The sequence below is a fragment of the Bubalus bubalis genome, chromosome 7 (genome assembly GCF_019923935.1).
Source record: "Bubalus bubalis isolate 160015118507 breed Murrah chromosome 7, NDDB_SH_1, whole genome shotgun sequence".
In the NCBI taxonomy this organism is placed as follows: Eukaryota; Metazoa; Chordata; class Mammalia; order Artiodactyla; family Bovidae; genus Bubalus; species Bubalus bubalis.
Genome location: NC_059163.1, coordinates 104,401,734 through 104,427,937, shown reverse-complemented (window position 1 = coordinate 104,427,937; position 26,204 = coordinate 104,401,734). Strand labels below are relative to the sequence as shown.

Genomic DNA, 26,204 nt, shown 5'->3' with positions numbered 1-26,204 from the left:
TTATACAGATACTTCTTTAGATCTGAGTTCATTTCTGTTACTTGAGGATTTCTCTTTCTTTTGAACTTGATATCCTCTCTCTCTTACACACACTCCAAATGTGTTTATATGTCTTTTAAGTTTAAACATTTTATCCAATATTTCTAGATGTTTTCAGTCAAAGGTGCTTATAATGAGGGGAATGGCTAAGGAAGAAATGTGTCCAAATATGATCATTTTGAACAAATTAATGAATAAACACTGACAGTAATATTTTCTATATATTTCACACTGTATTGCTCTTAAGTACCAATCTGGCTTTTAAAATATACTACACTACATTATCTATGTAACTCCGAATTCTACTGACATCCATCAGGAACTCTGAATTCTTCCTTTCTAGCTGTGTATCTACATTTATATCCAAATCACTTGTAGACAATTTTTAGTACATTCAGAGGTTGCACTGCCTCCCTAATTCAATGGTAAGCAGGCTAGCTTTGAGATAATACTGCAATACTTATAAAGAGCTATTTATCAGTGCATTGAAGACACTAAGTCTCAAAGTAAACAAACATTAAATGATATTTTCTAATTATTAACTGCAGCTTTATAGCTATCTTTTTTCCCCCCATTCTTTTTCTTAATTCAGAACTTATCCCTCTTACAAGCTTGGTACTTTCACTATTAGAAGCCATTTGTTTTCCAAAATGAGGACTTTTTTTTTACAAGACTTTATCAGCATTGCTATGCCAGAAACACCCAGCTTACTATAAATAGAAACTATAGCTTTCACTATAAAATACTATAATTATACAGCACAACTGTATCTGAGGTTTTTATCCCTGAGGAAATCAATAACAGCACAAACTACAATTATCTTTTGTACTACAGTAGATACAAGAGGGAGGAGGAAAGAGCTTATTGACTTAGTAGGGACTGTTACTATAGCAAATCAGATTTATAAAAGGAAACAGCTTTTTAACTGACTGATTTTAATTCAAACACCCAAATGTTCCAGTCTGCTAGGAGACTTGATCAAGAAATAAACAACAAATAACCACTTTTGTAGCCTCATTCTCCTTCCTTATTTACACATACACACACCTCATGCCATCATAGCCAATCATTAGAAAAAACTGTATTAATTCTGTAAGAAATAAGCTAGATGCTAAGGGGATGCTGGGCTTCCCTGATGGCTCAGACGGTAAAAAATCTGCCTGCAATGCGGGAGACCTGAGTTTGATGCCTGGGTCAGGAAGATCCCCTGAAGAAGGGAATGTCTGACCACTCCAGTATTCTTGGCTGGAGAATTCCAGGGACAGAGGAAACTGGCAGGTGACAGTCCATGGGGTCGCAAAGAGACAGACACAACTGAATGACTAACACTGTCACTTTCAAAGGGATGCTATATCATGAAATTCTTAACTTGAACATTTCACACTTGTGGGCTTCTCTGGTGGCTCAGTGGTAAAGAATCTGCTTGTCAATGCAGGAGACATGGGTTCCATCCCTGATCCTGGAAGATCGCACAGGGCAGCTAAGCCCATGCACCACGACTACTGAACTTGTGCTCTAGAGCCCGGGAGCCGCAACTACTGATCCCATGTGCCACAACCATGAAGCCATACAACCTGTGCTCCATAACAGGAGAAGTCACCACAATGAGAAGCTGTGCACCACAACTACAGAGTAGCCCACACAGCATCAGCATAGCTAAAAATAAATGAATAACATTGTTTCAAAAAGAGTATTTCATGCTTGTATTTGATATATGCCATAATTTAGAATGTGTCATTGTGTGTAACTAATAAAAGGACCAATGTTCCATCTTGTAGCATAATACTCCTTGTTAAATCAGTCACTTTGAGAATTTTAAAATATGCACAATGGAAGCAGAAGGCATTAAATCACCCAAAGCTGAAGGATAATACTGAGAAAGGGAGAAAGGCAGTGAGCAAGAGAGAAACTTCAAATATTGTTACTTTTCAATCACATGAATTCATTCATTCTACACTAAAAGAACACTACTAAATTATAAAAATGTTAAAAACAACTTGTGTGGTATGTTTTCATTTTAATCTTCAACTCAAACTAACACCTAGAGGAACAAATTCTGTATCTGGATAAACAGTTAGTAAAATAGCTGTACTCTTCTCCTTCTGTGTTTCTAGTACAAACAGTGAGAGGCACAGTAGCCATCCTCAAATCACAACCAGAAAATATGCTTCACACTCAGCTGCAGCCTGTTCTCAAGAATACCACGTACCATGGACAGAGAAATAAGAGGCCCATTAGGTTTATATTCTCTGTCAGCAATGCTATCACCTATCTATCTGTATTTTAAGTAAAGTTGCTTTTTAAAGGTCCCTGTAAGCACAGACTCTGGAAGATAAACAGAATTTCATAAATGTGCTGAAAATATCTTATTCTTAAATGGAAAATACAAATACTTCCACACAAATACGTTTGCTTGCCTGTATTCCACAACCAATTTGTACTGTGTTATAAGAAATGTCAACATTTGGCCACCATTACCCAAGATCCAAAGACAGCACATTGTTTGATTTATTCAACTGTACAGGTGTGATTTCAGAACAATTTTTAGTACCTTAATTCATGCCCATAAAAAAGATGGTTAATTTCGTATATTTAAGGGCTCCTTAGTAAGTATGGAAAGTATTTTAAGTGTGGAAATCAAACCACCATCTCATTAAGAAAATCTAAGTAACAAAGCCATAAAAAATGTGGAATACTTAGCTTATAGCATCTATTATATTCCTGAGCCAATCTTCTACATCCATTTTAAAATTTACATTTTATAAACATGATTCCCTTTAGATAAACATAATAATTTTAATACAAACCCAGCAATTTCAAGGGCTTGTGAAGATATTCCTACTTAACACTTGAAAACTGGTAAATCTATCAGCAGAAATGTTTCTTGTTCTTATACATGTATTCTAAACTTCATGGACATTGGTTCAGTAACAGCCATGAATTAGAAGTAAATAGCTTACTTTTTGGAAGTCGTGTGACTCTCTGAGGAGTTTAGGGTGCCCTTTTGTGCACTCTAATACAACCGAGCAGCAATTCCCTGCCCTGAAAAGAATGACAGACCCTCTAGGGAAACGACTAAATCACTTTTTGCTCATGGGAAAGCAATACTATGTATGTCATTTGTTAACTGGACACAGTTATTCATTCTGGTTTCTGGGAGATTCATTTTTTTTTTTCAATTTTGAGAGCCCTAGTAGTGCATTTTTGTTGTTATTCATGGGATTTTTTTTTTTTTTTTAATATTTCCTTCAAAGAAATCCAACGGTTAAGACACACCTCCCCTGTGTCTCAAACAGACTTACTCTGCATGCACAGCCCATCCGTGCAGTTCTTGGACTGCAAGACAAGGCCATCGCAGTCCTTGCCTCCATTCTTGGGGGCTGGTGCCGTGCACTCCCTCCTGCGCCAGTGAGTGCACTCGGTCCCGCAGGTAGACCACTTGCTCCACGAAGTCCACCTGCCATCCACTGCCACACAAAAAAAAAACAACAGCAACAGGTCAAAGAGAGAAGGAGCTTCTTGAAGGCAGAGAGAGGGCAGGGCTCAAGTAGAAACAAAACACCAAACACTGAAGAAAATGCCCCACCAAGGAGTGCTGCATTCATTTTAACTGCTGGAAGTAGCGCATGCTCTCCATACATTCTGTGGGTTCTGCAAACTTTCCTTACAAGAGGTGTGTGACTATTTCTTCACTGACCACACAAGGGAAGTTTAATGGGACACACAGAAATCAAAGTTGTCACCAGGAGTTATATAAAGGTAAATCCTAGCAGTGTCCCTTTTTCTATTTTAGGTTTTGGATTGAAAATTAGGGGGCCTCCTTATGGATCCAATATTCCCATGAACAGTGCATGTGATTAGTGCCAGTAAACCTCTGTGGGGTTAAGGAGAAGAGGTCAGGAGAGTGGGGGAAAAAATCCTTTCATTCATCTATCCACCCACCCACCTCCATCCTATCAATATATTCATCTACATTCCCATTTATCTATCTCTCTCTCCCTTTACCGCTCTATCTTCTACATCTTATACACTCTTTTTAAGTTTTTATCCATGCTGCTTAATTCTGCTAAGATCTTCTGCAATGTCGTCTTGAATATAGTTTTCCATTTATTATTTGATTATTTCATTCCATTATTTTATTTGATGATGTACACATTTCTATTTTTATTTTAAAAATAATATTTACGCACATTCTTAATTTTTTTCCCTGTGATTCAATCATTTGGAATAGACTCACTTTCTTCTTAATTTTGGTGCTTGACTTGTTAGTAAATTTCAATGATAATGGGCTAAGATAACTCTATTTAAAAAAAAACAAACACACAACTTAAACCCTAACTTGAGAAAATAGTAAATTTCACTAAGGTGGTACTTTAAAATGCATTCTTTAAAGGTTCTTACATAAATAAGAAGAAAATACCAAAATAAGAGTTATATTTTTAAAAAAGTTTCCCTGAAATCCATAAATAATTATCCAGGAATAAATGCAAGACAATGGCAAACATCATTTATTGAACATGCACTGTACATAATATGTTATACCTACATCTTGCTAGAAATTAGACCAATTTTAATAGTCTGCATAGTTTGGAGAATCTCTGTGATGTCATATTTAAATTACTGTGTAAATATATGCATTATGCACAATATACAGAGATATAAATATGCCCACATGAAAAAATGATGAAAGTATTAATATTTCAACTGTACAGAGTTAGCTACATAAATAACCCCCAACTACCTGGAGAAAAGACGTTTGCTTTGACCTAGACCATCCCAAAGTACACACACAAACACACATTTCTATTTTAACTAAATGCTTGTATGTATGCATGCGTGCTCAGTCATATTAGACTCTTTGCGACTCCATGGACTGTGGCCTGCAAAACTCCTCTGTCCATGGAATTTTCCAGGGAAGAATACTGGAGTGGGTTTCCTACTCCCAGGGATCTTCCTGACCCAGGGATTGAACTGGTGTCTCCTGTCTTGGCAGGTAGATTCTTTATCATTGAGCCACCATGGAAGCTCAACTAAATGCTTAGTGTATTTCTAAATGTGGGAGTCAGTATGTAGATAGAATATAGAAGAGTACAAGATAAAAAATATTGAAATTCTTAGCCTAGCTAAGTGTCAAAATTTGTTCCATAAATAAAAGCTCTTATAAGGGTTCAGTGTGGGATACTGTTTTGATACTTGGAAAATTAACATAGGAATGATAAAATTTAGATTATGGTTTTCTCTCCAGTTCATTTCTCTAACCTGTCTCTGAGAAAGGTTCCACTTAAGAATGAACCCGACAAAAGTTAGGCAAAATAAAGGCAAGTGAGGAGTCTTTGTATCTAAATAATGAAAGTGACAATAGCTACCCCAATGGAATACACTAATAGTAATTTTAGCTTAATTTTTCAATATATTATATAATTAGACATTTTAGTAGGTTTTGGTTTCAGCAGATAGTAACTTCAATTTACCAAAGGATAAGAGCTTGGGACAACATAAGAGAGTACAGAAAGATGCTCAGAAGCAAAGGGATGCAATCCTGTTATAGGTTACCATTGCAAATAACTCAAAAAGAGGTGACTGACACATATAGACATGTTACTGTATTCATGTATAGACTGTTGGGTGATGCACAGGGAAGCCTGGCATGCTGCAGTCCATGGGGTCACAAAGAGTTGGACAGGACTGAGCAATTGAACTGAACATGTATAGATAATAGGTGACTGCATCATATTTTCAAAATCTATTAGCTCGTGTGTCACAAAGCTTAGACTTCCTTTTAATTCATTCCAAATGTTTTATTTGCCCTTGCCCATAAACTGATACCAAATATCAAGTACTTTACCTCAAACACTTTCTAAATTTCAGTTCCAATTAATTTCCTTGACTTTCTGAATATCAATGGTTGTTATCCTAAATGTATGGCTTTCAATGCTGCTCAAATGCCTTGAATTATAATATTCTGCAAACTTGGCTCCAACAGTTTTGTTGAGTAATAAAGAGGGATTATGTTCCTGTGTGTTTTTCATACTATTTTGCATGTTAATGTAATTATTAAAGTTAAGTACTCTTTTGGGGAAAAAGACGTGATTTCCCAGTAATGTGAGCATTGGATGGTATGATGGATTTACATACTATCTATCACACATTCAGGTCTAGAATAAGCCTTTGTATATATACCCTAAAACATTTCTAGAATGAGAGGATCCATTTGGAATGAGGGTGCTGGTTTATTTACCTGGGCATAACGTGGTACAGGCTATTTTTTGTACACTCTGCCCGTCACAGAAGGCACCACCATTGAGCGGAGCTGGGTTGGTACAGGTCCTTGTACGCTTCTGATAGCCCCGTCCGCAACGGCTATTACACACAGACCACTCTGTCCAAGTGGACCAGCCACCATTTACTGGAAGTAAATGATAAAACATGAATTAAGTGTACATGCATACACACAGAGATGCACAAACCACATATCAAACATAAACAAGAATGTTGTATCCCAAGTGACCATAAAAAAATTAAAAACCTCAAAGCTGGAAGAGAACTTTAGATGTAATTTCATTCAAAATTTTATTACTACAAAACTGAATTCTAAGCACAGGGATAAATAAAATGAATTATCAATATCTATTTACTTACTCAGAAAACAGAACTGTGTTCTCCTCTCCTTAGCCACTGTTGTTTTAAAAAACATCCCCCTACCTAGTAAAGCTCCAAAAATTATTGATACTTTTGACAACTTATCTCAAATAACATGCTTATATCCTTGTACCAAGGCTGCAGGTGGCTATGAGGATGGTAACTGATAAAATCATTTAGCCTTTCCTTAATAATAGATGATTATTTATCTTTAGCATATATAAACTTTATAACCTTTCAAGAATTTTTATTTTCATTAATAAGTGAATCTATTTCTTAAAAAAAAAGTCTTGACAGCTGGATTTACAACTAAGTATTTATTTGAATGGATCAGCAATTAGCTGATGTAACTGCAATTGACACATATTTTGTGTATAAAGACTATTTATGATGTTCGATGGACCTGTCAATATAGATACGATTATAAAACCTACCGTCTAGCACTATGTTGATTATTAACCTCTAGAGATTTCACTCTAGAAAATACTGATATATTCTCATATCTCAATATACGAGTCCATGAAATTATAATTAAGCAATTTCTAACAAAAACTATTTTCTGCTGGTTAAAACATGCTACAGACAGTATATGCATCTACTTCTTGATGGTAAAGAAGTGTGCTACTCAAATAACAGAAACCTGTATAGGGACATCACATGCCCATCATCTCCTTCTCTAGGATCTTACACAATAGGTAATAATCATGAACGTGTTATATATAGAGACATAGGCTATTTTTCAGTGGAGAATTATTTTTTCCTGTATCAAGATAAGAACTTTTGTATGAAGATTTATCTTTATTTTTTTGTATAAAGATAAATGAGAACAATTTGGACATTCAACAATAGGAAAATGGTAAACATACTATGTTCACGACATTGGCTGCCAGGCAGCTATTGAAAATGCTGCTGCCTGCGTGCACCCCTATGTTCACAGCAGCACTATTCACAATAGCCAAGACATGGAAACAACCCAAACGCCTGTCACTAGGTAATGGGTTAAAAAGATGAGGCACACATATGCAGTAGACTGCCATTTGCAGCAACATGGATGCAGCTAGAGATTATCATACTAAGTGAAGTGAAGTCAGAAAGAAAAGACAAATACCATATGAAATCACTTATAGGTTGAATCTAAAATAAATATGACACAGAATAAGGGACAGACAATAGACTGCTGGTTGCCAAAGGGAAAGCACTGTAGTGCAACTATACTTAAATGAAAGAACACATTTTAAAAAATAATGCTGTAGAAGTCTATTTAATAATACATGGATATTTCAACATTATGTTTTAAGTAAAAAAAAATTATATCCCCTATTTTAAAATCTTATGTATGTTAAGAAAATATCGGTAGTATATATATCCATCTTTTTTAAAGCTATCTCTGGATGACAAAATGACAGGATTATAGGTTTTTTCTTCGATGTTTTTCTGTTTCCCAAATTTTCCGTAATGAATATATACTTGCAGTCTAAAAATGATACTAACAGCAGACTCAAAAATGAAATACTGGTTAAATGTATATGTTTTTCTGTGGTCTTCTAGCGAGCCCAACCTATGAGCCTTGCACAACTCATTCTGTTGTATAAGAATACATGTTCTTTCATGCAGATGTTTGACCGAGTTTTGTGTTCCAAAAGTAATTTAACCCACTCACCTTCACGAAACTCCAAATACTGTGGAACTAGCAGTATAAATTTCTTACCAACATACTGGCAAGCTGATATTTGGGGTTACAGTATACATGTGCTGCTCTGCTAGGATTTTAACGAGAAATTAATAATCATAAACGTTTAGAAAAAGACCAGTCTTGAAGATTCTAGGCTTATTCCATTATTTTATGGGGAAGGAGGTATGTGCTCTGAGTATTGCAATGCTTAAGTGTCCGACTGAAGGCTAGTTACTGCCGGAACTAGGCCTAGAACAGAAGACTCCCGAGCCCTAGTGCCACACTGTTTGCTAAACTCAAAATGCTTTAGCTCTTGGTGTTTGATCCTTACTAAAGACAATGTTTGGCTTGTGCTTATGGATAATGAGAACGTGCTATACATAGGAAAAGAGAGCTGCATCTATGTAGTACATCTATTTAAGAGTCTGCCCTCATTAATCACTTACAATTGGCACAAACTGTGATGTACCCTAATTTTTTTGCATTTCTAGCACTGTTTATTAAGTCATTCAGAAAGTCTAGAAAAAGACAAAAAGTGGGAAACATTTCACTGTGACTTAAGGAAATTGAACTTCTGAGTATTCAGGGATTTTTTTTTAAAAGAAGCATGCATCTGTCCTGTAATGAAAATGACAGCATTAAAGCATCACTACATTCAGCCTTTTGCACGGCACAGTGGTTTCTGTTTTCGTAACCTCCTACAGCCTGAGGATGCATCCAGCCAAGTAGTACGACCTGCAGGAAGTGCCACGAGCCATGTACCTGCCAGTGACAAATGTCCTGAAGTGTCATTTAACACCAAGGGAGCCATGAACAGCCCCCTACCTTCTAAGTGGTGGCCATTATCATTCTGGTGGCGGTAGAACCTCAAAATATTTCTCAGGGTTATGCAGTTTCCTCTCAGACAATAACTCACCAACAATATAAAGATCTACTGTGTATCTAACACTGTAAGAAGCATAAATGTATCGAGTTGTCTCTTTGTCCACCAAGGAGCTTAAAAACCTCACTGGGCAGACGCAACTACTCATGAAATGAGAAAACTGCTGAGTGCTAAAACAGGGAGATAAAAACATCACATGCAGTGGCAAAAGTGGGTGCAGAATCGTTCAGTCCTTCTGGAGAAATGCTAGGCTTAGGGATGAGATGGATTAGAAAGGGCCCGAGAATGGAAGAGAAGCTCTCTGAAGAAGTCATCATGTTGCAGCTTGCTACAAGGTTAGGACTAGGGCTGTAAATAATGGCAGGCTTTGTCTTCACGTTGGATGTCCTTGATGGAGTGTAAAGCAAGTTCCAGGCAGCTAAAGCTGCTCTGATGCGTTTGGAGAACATGTCAGCTCCAGTTTACCTGAGGTCTTGCGATCGCTCTCCTGAGGCCCACAGAAAGAGCAGCAGGCTGCTTTAAGTATCTTCATGTCAGAACTCCCTCTAGGTCTCCTTAGTCCAGGCTGAGAAGGGCGGGGCAGGGCTTCGGGAAGCAGGGAACCCTCCTGGATTCTTGAGTTCAGTTTGAAATGCAGGGCATTTATGCTTGTTACAGCGTTAGATCCCTCAGTGGATTTCCTTTACTGTCCTATAAACTGACAAAGGGCTAGAAGTTCCAAATCCAGGTTTCCTATGAGTATCAGAAAAGTAGAGAAACCCCACTGTCCACATGGGAAGCAGGAAGAGAGCTGCAATGGGGACTGAGAAGGGCCTCTTCACTTGATATTCTAACACTAAAATGAGAGACTGCAGTTTGACCTGAACCAGATTGAGGCACACAGAGTTCACTCACCATAGACTATGACAGTTGCGGTTGTGCTTTTCCTCTTGGCGACAATGTTTTTGGCAACACAAGTATAGTTGGCAGTGTCTGAGAGGCGGGCCTGCTTGATGATGAGGTTGTGATCAATAGTAATATAAAAATTCCGATCTTCAACAGGATCGATGATGTCTTCATTTTTCAACCATTCCACCTAAAGATGCACAAGAGAAATAGATAAATCCCTGGTACGAATCCCTCGATGGCTGCCAGTCCTGACTTTTGTTCTGCAATGTGAACAGCACTGTTCCATGCTATGAAATTTGCAAACTTGAGGAAGTAACTTTCTGAGGTCATGTTAAGTCTCACTCACCTGCCAAACATGCTGATTCTGTCTGTACTACATTATTCTCAAATGTCAATGACCCAATTGGGAAATACAGGGTTCACATTGTTTTCACTGTGCCCTGCAGGCAGGAATAGGTGATGTGCACTGCCCAGTTCAGAACCCAATCAAAAATAATGGGCTAAGCATTTCAAACTGAACTCAAACCTTTTGCTATTTGATTTGTTTACTCTTGGCAACTTACCTGCTGCTTTTCAGAAAAGAATATAAGGACTATCAAAAAAGCTCAAAAGGCGTCCTAGACATCATGCAGCTCAAATAAAACAATATTTGCATGATTTATGTCTTGTTGAAACATATGGATTAAATTTCCCTGAAAATGCACTTACTTTAAAATGTAGCAAACACATATTTAGAGATGTATCTAAGCCAAAATACTTAGGAGGGAACAAAAAGGTTTTCTACCAACTCTCAATATGATCTAAAGAGCATATAAGTCATAGTCAAATCTTTCCTTTTGTCTTTCCCTAGCATCAAATCTTTGGCTCTCATGGTTTGCTTCTGGAGAACCTAAGACGTGACTATTCAAAACTACTCAACTATTTTTCCTATGTAAATCTCAGTTTAGCAACTGCAATGTTATCCTTAAAGAATGAAAGGAGGTAAGCAAATTCTGTAAAATACATCCTTAAGAAGGATAAACTGTTTTTGTCCCATAAATTGCTTTTCTTCCTCACAGGTTTATCAATAAAGCAAAACATACTGATATTTACCACACTTAAACTTTTCTTGTGCATTAGTGTGGATATAGATACAAGTAACCTTTACTTGTAGGGAGTCAACAATGTTGCCATTTTCAAAATCTTAAGGAGCTTCCCCCAGCACTACAAGAGGTCTGGAAATTAATCTCTAAATCTGTCAGTGGGCTGGATGTTACACAAATTACCTCTAACACTGGGACTCTAAAATACTGCTTCTATAATCCTTAGAAGAGAGGCCACAATTTAAAGGGAAAAACAGAAATCACCTTGAAGTAAACATATGAGGATGTAGATAAGAATGACTATTTGTAATAAGTCTTGAAACAACGGTTACATTTAAGGATATTTAAACCAATGAAAGTGAAAAAAGACTGAAGTCCATCTAAAATAGTGGAGTTTTAAAACCTGCATTTTGTTCTTATTTAAGACAGCACATTCAATCCTGTGCTTAGATATAGCTGGTAAGAGACACACTGGCTTAACCTGGATTTTCTCAAAATTTGGCCCCAAGTGTTTTGTAATATGGGCTTTTCAGGTGGTGCTAGTGGTAAAGAATTTGCATGCCAATGCAGGAGACTTAAGAGACGCAGGTTCAATCCCTGGGTTGGGAAGATCCCCTGGAGGAAGAAATGGCAATCCACTCCAGCATTCTTGCCCGGAGAATTCCATGGAGGAACCTGGCTACAGTCCATAGGATTGCAGAGTCAGACATGACCGAAGTGACTTACCACACACACACAATCACGTGTGGTAATACAATCTTGCTAGAAGTGCAAGGGAAAAGACAGCAAGATTCAAAATATTAAAAAAAACTCTGCATACCGATAATTGAAAGCTGACAATATCTTCTGAATCTCTAGGCAGGTTATCTTTGCCACTCCAAAGAAAGCTTTCCACTTAGAAATCTAGGTACTGTTGGGCTTCCTGGGGGTTGTGTGTGTCTCTGTGTGTGTATGTCTTTCAAAGACGCATCAATTCAGTTCAGTTCAGTGGCTCATTCGTGTCCGACTCTGCGACCCCATGGACCACAGCACACCAGGCCTCCCTGTCCATCACCAACTCCCAGAGTTTACCCAAACTCATGTCCATTGAGTTGGTGATGTCATCCAACCATCTCATCATCTGTTGTCTCCTTCTTCTCCTGCCTTCAATCTTTCCCAGTATCAGGGTCTTTTCCAATGAGTCAGCTCTTCACATCACGTAGCCAAAGTATTGGAGTATCAGCTTCAACATCAGTCCCTCCAATGAATACCCAGGACTGATCTCCTTTAGGATGGACTGGTTGGATCTCCTTGCAGTCCAAGGGACTCTCAAAAGTCTTCTCCAACACCACAGTTCAAAAGCATCAATTCTTCAGTGCTCAGCTTTCTTTATAGTTCAACTCTCACATCCATACATGACCACTGGAAAAACCACAGCCTCGACTAGACAGATCTTTGTTGGCAGAGTAATGGCTCTGCTTTTTAATATGCTGTCTAGGTTGGTCATAACTTTCCTGCCAAAGAGTAAACGTCTTTTAATTTCATGGCTGCAGTCACCATCTGCAGTGGTTTTGGAGCCCCCCAAAAATAAAGTCTGACACTGTTTCCACTGTTTCCCCATCTATTTCCCATGAAGTGATGGGACCGGATGCCATGAACTTCGTTTTCTGAATGTTGAACTTTAAGCCAACTTTTTCACTCTCCTCTTTCACTTTCAACAAGAGGCTGTGTAGTTCTTCTTCACTTTCTGCCATAAGGGTGATATCATCTGCATATCTGAGGTTATTAATATTTCTCCCGGCAATCTTGATCCCAGCTTGTGCTTTATCCAGTCCAGCGTTTTTCATGATGCACTCTGCACGTAAGTTAAATAAGCAGGGGGACAATATACAGTCTTGACATACTCCTTTTCCTATTTGGAACCAGTCTGTTGTTCCATGTCCAGTTCTAACTGTTGCTTCCTGATCTACATACAGATTTCTCAAGAGGCAGGTCAGATGGTTTGGTGTTCCCATCTCTCTCAGAATTTTCCACAGTTTGTTGTGATCCACACAAAGGATTTGGCATAGTCAATAAAGCAGAAATAGATGTTTTTCTGGAACTCTCTTGCTTTTTAGATGATCCAGTGGATGTTGGCAATTTGATCTTTGGTTCCTCTACCTTTTCTAAAACCAGCTTGAACATCTGGAAGTTCACAGTCCACATATTGATGAAGCCTGGCTTGGAGAATTTTGAGCATTACTAGCATGTGAACGATTGGAGAAGGAAATGGCAACCCACTCCAGTGTTCTTGCCTGGAGAATCCCAGGGACAGGGGAGCCTGGTGGCTGCCATCTATGGGGTTGTACAGAGTCGGACACGACGGAAGCGACTTAGCAGCAGCAGCATGTGAGAGGAGTGCAATTGTGCAGTATTTTGAGCATTCTTTGGCATTGCCTTTCTTTGGGATTGGAATGAAAACTGACCTTTTCCAGTCCTGTGGCCACTGCTGAGTTTTCCAAATTTGCTGGCATATCGAGTGCAGCACTTTCACAGCATCATCTTTTAGGATTTGAAATAGCTCAACTGGGATTCCATCACCTTCACTAGCTTTGTTCGTAGTGATGCTTCCTAAGGCCCACTTGACTTCACATTCCAGGATGTCTGGCTTAGGTGAGTGATCACACCATTGTGATCATCTGGGTCATGAAGATCTTTTTTGTATAGTTCTTCCTTGTATTCTTGCCACCTCTTCTTAATATCTTCTGCTTCTGTTAGGTCCATATCACTTCTGTCCTTTATTGAGCCCATCTTTACATGAAATGTTCCCTTGGTATCTCCAATTTTCTTGAACTGTGCCTGATACTTTTCTCGGAAGAATAGCCCTCGGACTCCTGGATGTTTTGCCTCGAAGTACCTAGGGGCTCACAGCTTCCCCTGAGACCTCCTCCTTTGGTATGGTCTCACAGGTGTGGAAATATGCCTTCTGTCTAATCAGATTGGAATCTGAGTTGTCACTCTTGAGAGCTCCCTTGCAGGGTTGCATGCTGAAGCTACCTCCTTAACACATCTCCTAAATTTACATTTTCTGGGTCTCTCCTTTTGTCTTTTGACTAGGCTCTCCTGGGAGCATTCCCATAACCAACCCTTTGCATTCACACCTCTGCTTCATGCTCTGCTTCTGAAGAAACCCAATCGATTAAGTCAAGATTGTGCAAAACTATGGGCTTTTTCTAGGTACATAATAGGTAACAACAGCAATGCTATCCGGATCATAAATGACATGAAGAGATCCCAAGGGATATTGCAAACCACTTGTTTATTTGAAAAGTTTATTACATGGAATAAAAAAAGCAATCAGCACTGTTGACAAAGGATTTAAAAAGACTTATGTGATTATTGGGTATGTAATCTCTACCCTCTTATGCATGGCTTTGCATTTTCCTCAGTGTCTCTCTTCAGCATAGGAGCAATGACTACATGAGATGTGAGGTTCTCTGAGGAGCTCTAGAAATGTGGCAGCACTCCTGGACCCTCTGAGGGATACTGCCTTCTTCCCCTTCAGCTTTAACCAGGGAAGCTCTGCCTCAATCTGTTCTCCACACTGGGATAGTCTGTATGCCTATGTCTGAAGAAACAATGAGATCTACAGCTAGAAAATAGTGAGGGAATGAAGAAAAGAGCCAAGGACTCTGGCTTTTGATAAAATGTCCCCCTCCCAGTCCCCTATGCCCCAGGACTCCCAGCCTTTCACAACGTCTTGTTCTGAGACCTCATCTCCACAAGAAGCTTGGGTCTGGTGCAGGCCATCACTCACCTCCTGCAACAGAATCTCCATCTTGCTCAGCACGTCCCGATCACCCATCCTCCAAAACTCTCCCAATCCTTCCTCACTTCCTTGGAACATAGCATCATTGTCCTCCAAAATTTCAACCTCTTTCAGATTGCTTTCTTAAACTTTCTCTAAATCCTAGCGCCTTATGATGCTGCTGTTTCTTCTAGAGTCTTCTTAAATAGGGAATGTTTGATTTCCCAAACCCAACGCACCACCGGGCATGGGGGTCCAGTGAGCAGCCTCCTGGATCTGCACTGCCTCCTCCACCTTCTTCTCCTCACAGCGGAATGTGGCTGTGCAAAGCCATGTTGGGTGGCCTAATCATAAGTTCGTGATGGCAGAACTCAAGTGGGCCCTAAATTCTGCCCCAAATATTGTACTATATTTTCATCCTCTGTTCACTGTCCCACACTCCTAGACACCTGTTTCACACCTTCTCCTCTCTGCTTAGATACTGCTGCTAAGTCACTTCAGTCGTGTCCAACTCTGTGTGACCCCATAGACGGCAGCCCACCAGGCTCCCCCATCCCTGGGATTCTCCAGGCAAGAACACTGGAGTGGGTTGCCATGTCCTTCTCCAATGCATAAAAGTGAAAAGTGAAAGTGAAGTCGCTCAGTCGTGTCCAACCCTCAGCGACCCTATGGACTGCAGCCTTCCAGGCTCCTCTGTCCATAGGCTTTTCCAGGCAGGAGTACTGGAGTGGGGTGCCATTGCCTTCTCTGCTGCTTAGACAACACCTCCCCTTCTATCCTCACTTTCAGCTGATGAATGACCAAGATCTCCCAAAGCTCCATTACCCACCTATCACCTCTGCTCTGCAGCCACCTTCCTCCCTTGTTACTCCTCCTCACCTCTCATTTCCTTTGCATCCTACTCTCATTCTCCTATTCAAGACCACGCCCCAGAAATTCTCCTCTCTTACATCATTAATTTTCCCTCTACACAGAGTCATTTCCACCAGCATTCAGACATGTGATTATTTTTCACAACTTACAAGAAAATCCATCCCTACTCATTTCTGCCTTCAGTTACCCCCCCGTTTCTCTGCTCATCTTAAAAAATGCCTTGGAATCCTTGTTTGCACATTTCTCCAGTCCATGTCCTCTTCATTCCTACATTCATTCACACTCGCCTCTACTGTTAGAAGTGCTCTTTTCAAAGGCACCAACTCCTTTCACTTTGCTAGATGGACTGCTGAGGTTTTAGTACTTGACTAACTTGACTCAGCAGCAGCATTTGACCCCATGGGTTTCTCCCTCCTCCGTGCTTGCTTTCTCCAGACAGGGCACTTTCTTACTTTTTGTACCATCTCTTCCCACAGTCCACAGCTTCTCTGGGCTTAGGTCTGTTCTCCCTGGGTAGCTCTGTCCATGGACTTCTTCTTTTTTTATTTTCCATCCACATTCACTTTCTCAGTGAGCTCATCCATTCTCACGCAGAAGACTCCTAAATTTATCTCCAGGTTGACCTCGTCCCTGAACTCCAAACTCATACATCCAACTGTCTTCTTACAAGCCCACTCAGTTGTCTAATAACAACCTCCCAAACTGCCCTCCAAACTTGCTCCTCCCGCCACCTTATCTGTCACAGTTAAGGCCAACCTCATCCTTCTAGTAACTTAGAAACCTCAGACTTGAACTTGACTCTTCTCTTCCTCTCCCTTTGCCTATGCCACATCAAAGAAGCATTTGGAATTTGACCACTTCTCGTCCCTTCAGCACCACTCACTTCTCCATGCAGGTCACCATCATTTGTCTCCTGGATTGAGTGCAACAACTTCCTGTCTTATCTTTGCTTTTTCCCTTGGCCCTAACATCTATCCTCAACACAGTTAGAGAGGGCCTTAAACCCTAAGTCAGATTATGCTATACCTCATGTCCAACCTTCCAATGGCTCCCCATATTGCTCAGTGTCAACACCAAAGTCCTTATAGGAACCCACAGGATCTCCTGCAACACTAGGTCCCCTGACTCTCTGAGATCACCTAGTTTCCTCTCTCCATTCTGTCACCTCTTTAGACGCTGGTTCTTATGTACATCAGGACCCTCCTGTCTTGGGGATGTTGAATTTGATTATTCCTGCTTGGAAAAATCTTTCCCCAGTAAGTTTGCTCTCTTGTCTCCTTCAGGGCTTTCCTCAGAGGTCACCTGCTCAATGAGCCACTTCATAATCAACCTTTAAAACGGCAACATCTCCCTCTGCCTATGCCCCCAATCTCACACTCTTATTTTCTTCATCTCATAAAATCTGTATTTTACTTATTACTTGTCTCCTCTACCAGAATGTAAGCTTACCAGACTTGGGTTTAGTTTTTTGGTCACTACTATATTCCCATGGCCCAGAACTAGCATACAGTAGGTGCTTAATTAGTATTTCTTAAATGTATGAGCAAAGAAGACATGAAGTAGTGTCAACTCTGTTATACACATTTTTAGATCTCTATCACATGGACCACAGCCTTGTCTAACTCAATGAAACTATGAGCCATGTCATGTAGGGCGACCCAAGACAGACAGGTAATGGTGGAGAGTTCTGACAAAATGTGGTCCACTGGAGAAGGGAACGGCAAACCACTTCAGTATTCTTGCCCTAAGAAACCCATGAACAGTATGAAAAGGCAAAAAGATAAGACACTGAAAGATGAACTCCCCAGGTCAGTAGGTGCCCACTATGCTACTGGAGATCAATGGAGAAATAACTTCAGAAAGAATGAAGAGATGGAGCCAAAGTAAAAACAACACCCAGTTGTGGATGTGACTGGTGATGGAAGCAAGGTCTGATGCTGTAAAGAGCAATGTTGCATAGGAACATGGGATGTTAGGTCCATGAATCAAGGCAAATTGGAAGTTGTCAAATAGGAGATGGCAAGAGTGAACATCAACATTCTAGGAATCAGTGAACTAAGATGGACTGGAATGGGTGAATTTAACTCAGATGACCGTTACACCTACTACTGTGGGTAAAAAATTTCTTAGTAGAAATGCAGTAGCCATCAAAGTCAACAAAAGAGTCCAAAATTCAGTACTTGGATGCAATCTCAAAAAGACAGAATGATCTCTGTTTGTTTCCAAGACAAACCATTCAATTTCACCGTAATTCAAACCTATGCCCTAACCAGTAATGCTGAAGAAGTTGAAGTGAATGGTTCTATGAAGACTTACAAGACCTTTTAGAACTAACACCCCAAAAAAGATATCCTTTTCATTACAGGGGACTGGAATTCAAAATAGGAAGTCAAGAAACACCTGTAACAGGCACATTTGGCCTTGGAGTAGAGAATGAAGCAGGGCAAAGGCTCATAGAGTTTTGCCAAGAGAACACACTGGTCATAGCAAACACCCTCTTCCAACAACACAAAAGAAGACCCTACACGTGGCATCACCAGATGGTCAACACCAAAATCAGATTGATTATATTCTTTGCAGTCAAAGATGGAGAAGCTCTATACAGTCAGCAAAAACAAGACTGGGAGCTGACTGTGGCTCAGATCATGAACTCTGTCTTGCCAAATTCAGACTGAAATTGAAGAAAGTAGAAAAACCACTAGACCAAATCAGGTATGACCTATATCAAGTCCCTTATGTTTATACAGTGTAAGTGAGAAATAGATTTAAGGGATTAGATCTAATAGACAGAGTGCCTGATGAACTATGGACAGAGGTTTGTGACACTGTATAGGAGTCAGGGATTAAGACCATCCCCAAGAAAAAGAAATGGAAAAAAGGAAAATGGCTGTCTGAGGAGACCTTACAAATAGCTGTGAAAGGAAGAGAAGCAAAAAACAAAGGAGAAAAGGAGATATACCCATTTGAATACAGAGTTCCAAAGAATAGTAAGGAGAGATGAGAGCCTTCCTCAGCAATCAATGCAAAGAAATAGAGGAAAACAATAGAATGGGAAAGACTAGAGATCTCTTCAAGAAGATCAGAGATACAAAGAGAACATTTAATGCAAAGATGGGCTCAATAAAGGACAGAAATTACAAGGACCTAACATAAGAAGATATTAAGAAGAGGTGGCAAGAATACACAGAAGAACTGTACAAAAAAAGATATGCATGACCCAGATGATCACAATGGTGTGATCACTCACCTAGAGCCAGACATCCTGGAGTGTTAAGTCAAGTGGGCCTTAGGAAGCATCACTACGAACAAAGCTAGTGGAGGTGATGGAATTCCAGTTGAGCTATTTCAAATCCTAAAAGGTGATGCTGTGAAAGTGCTGCACTCAATATGCCAGCAAATTTGGAAAACTCAGCAGTGGCCACAGGACTGGAAAAGGTCAGTTTTCATTCCAATCCCAAAGAAAAGCAATACCAAAGAATGTTCAAACAACTGCACAATTGCACTCCTCTCACATGCTAGTAAAGTAATGCTCAAAATTCTCCAAGCCAGGCTTCAACAATATGTGGACTGTGAACTTCCACATGTTCAAGCTGGTTTTAGAAAAGGTAAAGGAACCAGAGATCAAATTGCCAACATCCGCTGGATCATCTAAAATGCAAGAGGGTTCCAGAAAAACATCCGTTTCTGCTTTATTGATTATGCAAAAGCCTTTGACTGTGTGGATCACAACAAACTGTGGAAAATTCTGAAAGAGATGGGAATACCAAACCATCTGATCTGCCTCTTGAGAAATCTGCATGCAGATCAGGAAGCAACAGTTACAACTGGACATGGAACAACAGACTGGTTCCAAATAGGACAAGGAGTATTTCAAGGCTGTATATTGTCCCCCTGCTTATTTAACTTACATGCAGTGTGCATCATGAAAATTGCTGGACTAGATGAAGCACAAGCTGGAGTCAAGATTGCCAGGAGAAATATCAATAACCTCAGATATGCAGATGATATCACCCTTATGGCAAAAAGTGAAGAACTAAACAGCCTCTTGTTGAAAGTGAAAGAGGAGAGTGAAAAAGTTGGCTTAAAGCTCAACATTCAGAAAGCTAAGATCATGGCATCCAGTCCCATCACTTCATGGGAAATAGATGGGGAAACAGTGGAAACAGTGGCAGACTTTATTTTTCTGGGCTCCAAAATCACTGCAGATGGTTACTGCAGCCATGAAATTAGAAGACACTTACTCCTTGGAAGGAAAGTTATGACCAACCTAGACAGCATATTAAAAACCAGATGTTACTTTGCCAACAAAGGTCTGTCTAGTTAAGGCTATGTTTTTTCCAGTGGTCCTGTATGGATGTGAGAGTTGGACTAAAGAGAAAGCTAAGTGTCAAAGAATTGATGCTTTTGAACTATGGTGTTGGAGAAGACTCTTGAGAGTCCCTTGGACTGCAAGGAGATCTAACCAGTCCATCCTAAAGGAGATCAGTCCTGGGTGTTCATTGGTGGGACAGATGTTGAAGCTGAAACTCCAATACTTTGGCCACCTGATGCGAATAACTGACTCATTGCAAAAGACCCTGATGCTGGGAAATATTGAAGGTGGGAGGAGAAGGGGACGACAGAGGATGAGATGGTTAGATGGTGTCACCAGCTCAATGGACATGAGTTTGGGTCAACTCTGGGAGTTGGTAATGGATAGGGAGGTCTGGCGTGCTGCAGTCCATAGGGTCACAAAGAGTCGGACACAACTGAACGACTGAACTGATAGAGTTGGTACTTTAGCTATCAAAATTACCAATGAATATACATATACGTGTATATATACATACAGAGAGTAATTTTAAACATTCTTTCAAGGTAAGTTCTGCTAGAGATTAAGAAAACAATCTCCAGTGTTGTTGTTTTTCTTCTTCAGTGGCTAAGCCATGACTGACTCTTTGTGACCCATGTACTGTAGCACACCAGGCTCCTCTGTCCTCCGCTATCAACCAGAGTTTGCTCAAATCCATGTCCATCGAGTTGGTGATGTTATATAACCATCTATTCTTTTGCCACCCCTTTTCCTTTTGCCTTCAATATTTCCTAGCATCGGAGTCTTTTCCAGTGAGTCTGCTCTTTGCATCTAGTAGCCAAAGTATCAGAGCTTCAGCATCAGTCCTTCCAGTGCATATTCAGGGTTGATTTCCTTTTGGATTGACTGCCTTGATCTTCTTGCTGTCCAAGGAACTCAAGAGTCTTCTCCAGCACAATTCAAAAGCATCAGTTCTTCGGTACTCAGCCTTCTTTTTTTTTTTTTTTTTAATTTAATTTTATTTTTAAACTTTACAAAATGTATTAGTTTTGCCAAATATCAAAATGAGTCCGCCACAGGTATACATGTGTTCCCCATCCTGAGCCCTCCTCCCTCATCCCTCCCCATACCATCCCTCTCTGTCGTCCCAGTGCACTAGCCCCAAGCATCCAGTATCATGCATCGAACCTGGACTGGCAACTCGTTTCATACATGATATTATACAAAACCGATTCTCACATCAGTACATAGACTATAGGGACCTTTGTTGGCAAAATGATGTCTCTTTTTAATACACTTCCTAGGTTTGTCATAGCTTTCCTTGCAAGGTGCAAGTATCTTTAAATTTCATGGCTGCAGTTACCATCCAGTGATTTGGATATCAATGTTCCCTTGATAACTCTGATTTTCTTGAAGAGATCTCTAGTCTTGCCTATTCTATTCTCTTCCTCCACTTCTTTGCATTGTTCACTTAAGAAGGCCTTCTTATTTCTCCTTGCTAGTCTCTGAAACTCTGCTTTCAGTTAGGTATATCTTTCCCTTTCTCCCTTGCTTTTCACTTCTTTCCTGAGCTATTTGTAAAGCCTCTTCAGACAACCACTTTGCCTTCTTGCATTTTTTTCCTTTGGGATGGTTTTGGTCACTGCCTACTTACTACACAATGTTATAAACATCCATCCATAGTTCTTCAGGCACTCTATTCCAGATCTAATCCCTTGAATCTATCTATCACCTCTACTGTATAATCATAAGGGATTTGATTTTGGTCATACCTGAATTGCCTACTTTTGTTAATAGGCAGTGTTTTTCCCTCTTTTCTTCAATTTAAGCCTGGATTTTGCAATAAGGAACTCATCATTTAAGCCACAGTCGACTCCAGGTTTTATTTTTGCTGATTGTATAGAGCTTCTCCATCTTCAGTTGCAAAGAACATAATCAATCTGATTTCAGTATTGACCATCTGGTGATGTCCATGTGCAGAGTGGCTCTTGGAAAAGGGTGTTTGCTAAGACTAGTGAGTATTCCTGACATAATTCTGTGAGCCTCTGCCCTGCTTAACTTTGTACTCTAAGGCCAAACTTGTCTATTATTCCAGGTATCTTTTGACTTTGTACTGTTTCATTCCAATCCCTTGTGATGAAAACGACATCATTTGTTGTTGTTAATCCTAGATGGTCTTGCAAGTCTTCATAGAACTGATCATCTTCAGCTTCTTCAGCATCAATGGTTGGGGCATAGACTTGGATTACTATGATATTGAATAGTTTGCCTCAGAAATGAACCGAGATCATTCTGTCATTTTTGAGATTGCACCCAAATACTGCATTTTGGACTCTTTTGTTGACTATGAGGGCTACTCCATTTCTTCTAAGGGATTCTTGCCCACAGCAGTAGATATAATAGTCATCTGAATTAAACTCGTCCATTCCTGTCCATTTTAGTTCACTGATTCCTAAGATGTTGATGTTCACTCTTGACATCTTCTGCTTGACCACATTCAATTTAACCTTGATTCATGGACCTAATATTCCAGGTCGCTATGCAATACTGTCCTTCACAGCACTTGGCTTTATTATCACCGCCAGACACATAGACAACTGAGCGCTGTTTCCACTTTGGCCCAGCCACTTGATTCTTTCTGGAGCTATTAATAATTGCCCTCCACTCTTCCCCAGTAGCATACTGGACAACTTCCAACCTGGGGGCTGATCTTCCAGCGTCATAACATTTTGCACTTTCATACTGTCCATGAGGTTTTCCAGGCAACAGTACTGGAGCGGGTTGCAAGTTCTTCCTCCAGTGGACCATGTTTTGTCAGAACTCTTCACTATGACACATCTATCCCCATCTGCCTTGGGTGGCCCTGCATCACCTGGCTCACAGCTTCACTGAATTATGCAAGCCCCTCTGACATGATGAGGCTGTGATCCATGAAGGAGAAATTTCCACTGCGTAGGGTCAAATCCTCAGGGCTAACCTGGCCTCCAAGTGGACTCATTGGAGAAACCAAGAGATAGAAGAGGGCCTCTGAAATGATGCTAGGAGACATCCAAATACTTCACTGCCATTTACTAGTATGGGTCTAGAGTGTCCAGTGGCCAATACATTTTCACTAAGTCAGATTTTAAAATCAAACTCCCTGTAGCCCACATTATACCTCTATGTCTGCTGGTGAATTTTAAGGTGCTACAGAATTTCATCTACTAGTCACAACTAGGTGATCCCAGTATACCTGAGCCTATAATACAGCTTCTCAAGAACTTTCTATTTCAGTAAACAAAGAGCTAGGCATCTTGTTATTTCAATTCCATTTCACAAACATTGAGTACCTACTATGTGCTAGGCATCATGTCAAGTGTTGGACAATATAGGGACAAATCAAGAGAGTGGCACTCTCTACATAGAACAAACCTGTAAACAAATAACTACAATATGACAGCACCCAGTCATGTGCAAGGATGGGAGTAAATTGAGGTTCAAATTATGTGCGAAGAGGACATTTAAGGAGGAGACATCTGAACTAGTTTCTCAAAGATGGAATGAAGCTTGTTGGGAAGAAGGAAAGTGTGGGATGAAGAATGAAGACAACATTTCAGAAAGAGGAAGCTTCAGGGAGTCTGAGCAGTGGACAGGGAGGGGGAGTGGAGTAAGGATGGAGAAACTGCTTTCAGGAAATTACTAAGGGACTCTAATGCTGTGATCTACTGAAGGGTTTAAAGAGAAGAAACATAATGACACTTTACTTTAAGAATGACTTGTTAGGGAGCATGTGGATTACTAGGGAGGCACAATGGAAGATGGAAACCAGTTAAAAAGGCTATTGTCTATTTTATAAATAGCAGTGTACATGTGTCAATGCCAACCTCCCTTATTTATCCCTCCCCACCTTATCCCCTGGTTACCGTAAGTTTGTTTTCTACATCTGTTTTGTATGTAAGTACATTTGCACCCTTTTTTTTAGATTCCACATATAAGTGATATCATGTTTGTCTTTCTGTGTCTGACTTACTTCACTCAGTATGACAGTCTCTAGGTCACCCATGTTGCTGCAAATGGTATTGTTCTTTTTTTTATGGCTGAGTAATAATCCATTGTATACATGTACCATATCTTTTTCATCCATTCCTCCGTTGATGAACAAATGTTCATGTTGTTCAGGTTGCATTCATGTTCTGACTACTGTAAGTCCTGCTGCAGTGAGCGCTGGTTGCATGTGTCTTTTGGAATTATGGTTTTCTTTGGGTATATGTTTAGGATTGGGATTGCTGGGTCATATGCTACTTCTATTTTTAGCTTTTTTAAGGAAACTCTATATTGTTATGGAACAGTAAGGAACCTCCATAGAGGCTGTACCAACACATTTCCACCAATAGTGTATGAAGGTTCCCTTTATTCCACAACCTCTGCAGCATTTAGTTTTTGTAGATTTTTTGATGATGGTCATTCTGACAGGTGTGAGGTGATACCTCAATGTGGTTTTGACTTGCATTTCAACAATTAGTGATGTTGAGCATCATTTCAAGTGCTTCTTGGCCATCTGTATGTCTTCTTTGGAGGAGTGTCTATTTAGTCTTCTACCCATTTCTGACTGTTGTATATTTTCTCCCATTCTGAGGGCTGTCTTTTTGTTTCGTTTATGGCTTCCTTTGCTGTGCAAAAGCTTTTAAGTTTAATTAGATCCCATTTATTTATTTTTGTTATTTTCATTACTCTAGGAAGTGGATCAAAGAAATTTTACTGTAATTTATGTCAAAGAATGACCTACCTATGTTTTCCTCTGAGAGTTTTATAGTGTCCAGTCTTATATTCAGGTCTCTAATCCATTTTGAACTACTGTGTAGCACTGGAAACTATGCTCAATACTCTGTAACGGCCTATATGGGAGAAGAATCTAAAAAAACAGTGGCTATATGTATCACTGATTCATTTTTCTGTACACCTGAAATTCACACAACATTGTAAACCAACTACATACCAATAAAAATTAAATAAAGTCCAAAACTCCACTACTATTAGCAGGGTAACCTCCAGCACCTTGCTTGCCCTTTCTGGGCCTTTCCTTCTTATCTGTAAAATGCGCAAATAATAGGACCCACATCATAGGGTTGATGGAGGATTAATTAAATTGGCAAAAAGCTTCAAGCAAACAAAACAAACTGAATAAAAAAAAAAGACTGTCACAGTCCTGGTGAAAGAACACAAAGAATAAATTAAGGAAGGAGCAAAGGGACTGGGGAGGAAAGAATGGATTCAGAAAGTGATTTGAAGGGACATGGGACAGGGGAGAAGAGTGGACTGTACCTGGAAAGGAGGGTACAAGACAAAACCATCTTGCTTGTGGCCTGGGGACCTGTGTATGGAGCAGGGATAAAGGAGGCAGACAAGATTAAAGGGCTGAAAGGATAATGATGAGCTGATTTGCCTGACCTTACAAAGAATCCAGGTAGTACTGTATGATTCTCTACAAATAAAATGCTTAAAGTTCTCCAGTTATTTCCATGAAAAGAGTGATTATTTTTCTCTAAAGTTTTGAAATACAAAGTAACAACAATAAAACCCTCATTAATTTCTTTTCTTTTAGATCACAGTACTAGAATGGAACATGGATACTGATAAAAAGGATAAAACACCACCCATTCCCATTTTGGTTAACTAAAAGCTCAAGGAGAGCATGTATGGAAGGGAAAACAATGTGTAGGAATAATTCTGTTTATCATGTAAAGGGCTGTCTGAATCAGTAATATAAATCAATATAAAAGCCTTACATTATATCCTTTTATTTTAAAATATATCCTTTTCATGCACTATCTCCAGAACTCAATACCATCAAATAAAGTGACACTCTTCCATCTGAAATAATTTCACATGAGTCCCCTTATAGGAACTGTATATAAAATTCCAAGAAACAATACAGTATCTTCTGTAATGAAAAGATACTAGATATTAATTGTATTGAGTAGTAAGTATTTAATTATATTTTGCAATGAAATTTTTTTGTAAATTAATCGTGGTTAATCAGGAGTCAGCACTTGGGTCTCACCTCTGAATTCTGTTCATATTTTGTTCATTTC

At 39.6% G+C, this 26,204-nt stretch overlaps 1 protein-coding gene across 2 annotated transcripts in view; it reads right to left on the bottom strand.

Annotated features, from left to right (window-relative positions):
• The window catches only part of UNC5C (unc-5 netrin receptor C), a 433,860-nt gene that overhangs the window by 68,400 nt on the left and 339,256 nt on the right, over positions 1-26,204 (bottom strand). For both annotated transcript variants that reach the window (XM_025290694.3, XM_044946206.2), the window contains exons 5-7: positions 10,128-10,308; positions 6,278-6,445; positions 3,342-3,506 (exon numbers count right to left, since the gene is read on the bottom strand). In XM_025290694.3, coding sequence (XP_025146479.1) covers positions 3,342-3,506; positions 6,278-6,445; positions 10,128-10,308 — 514 coding nt within the window. The remainder of the gene's footprint in view (positions 1-3,341; positions 3,507-6,277; positions 6,446-10,127; positions 10,309-26,204) is intronic.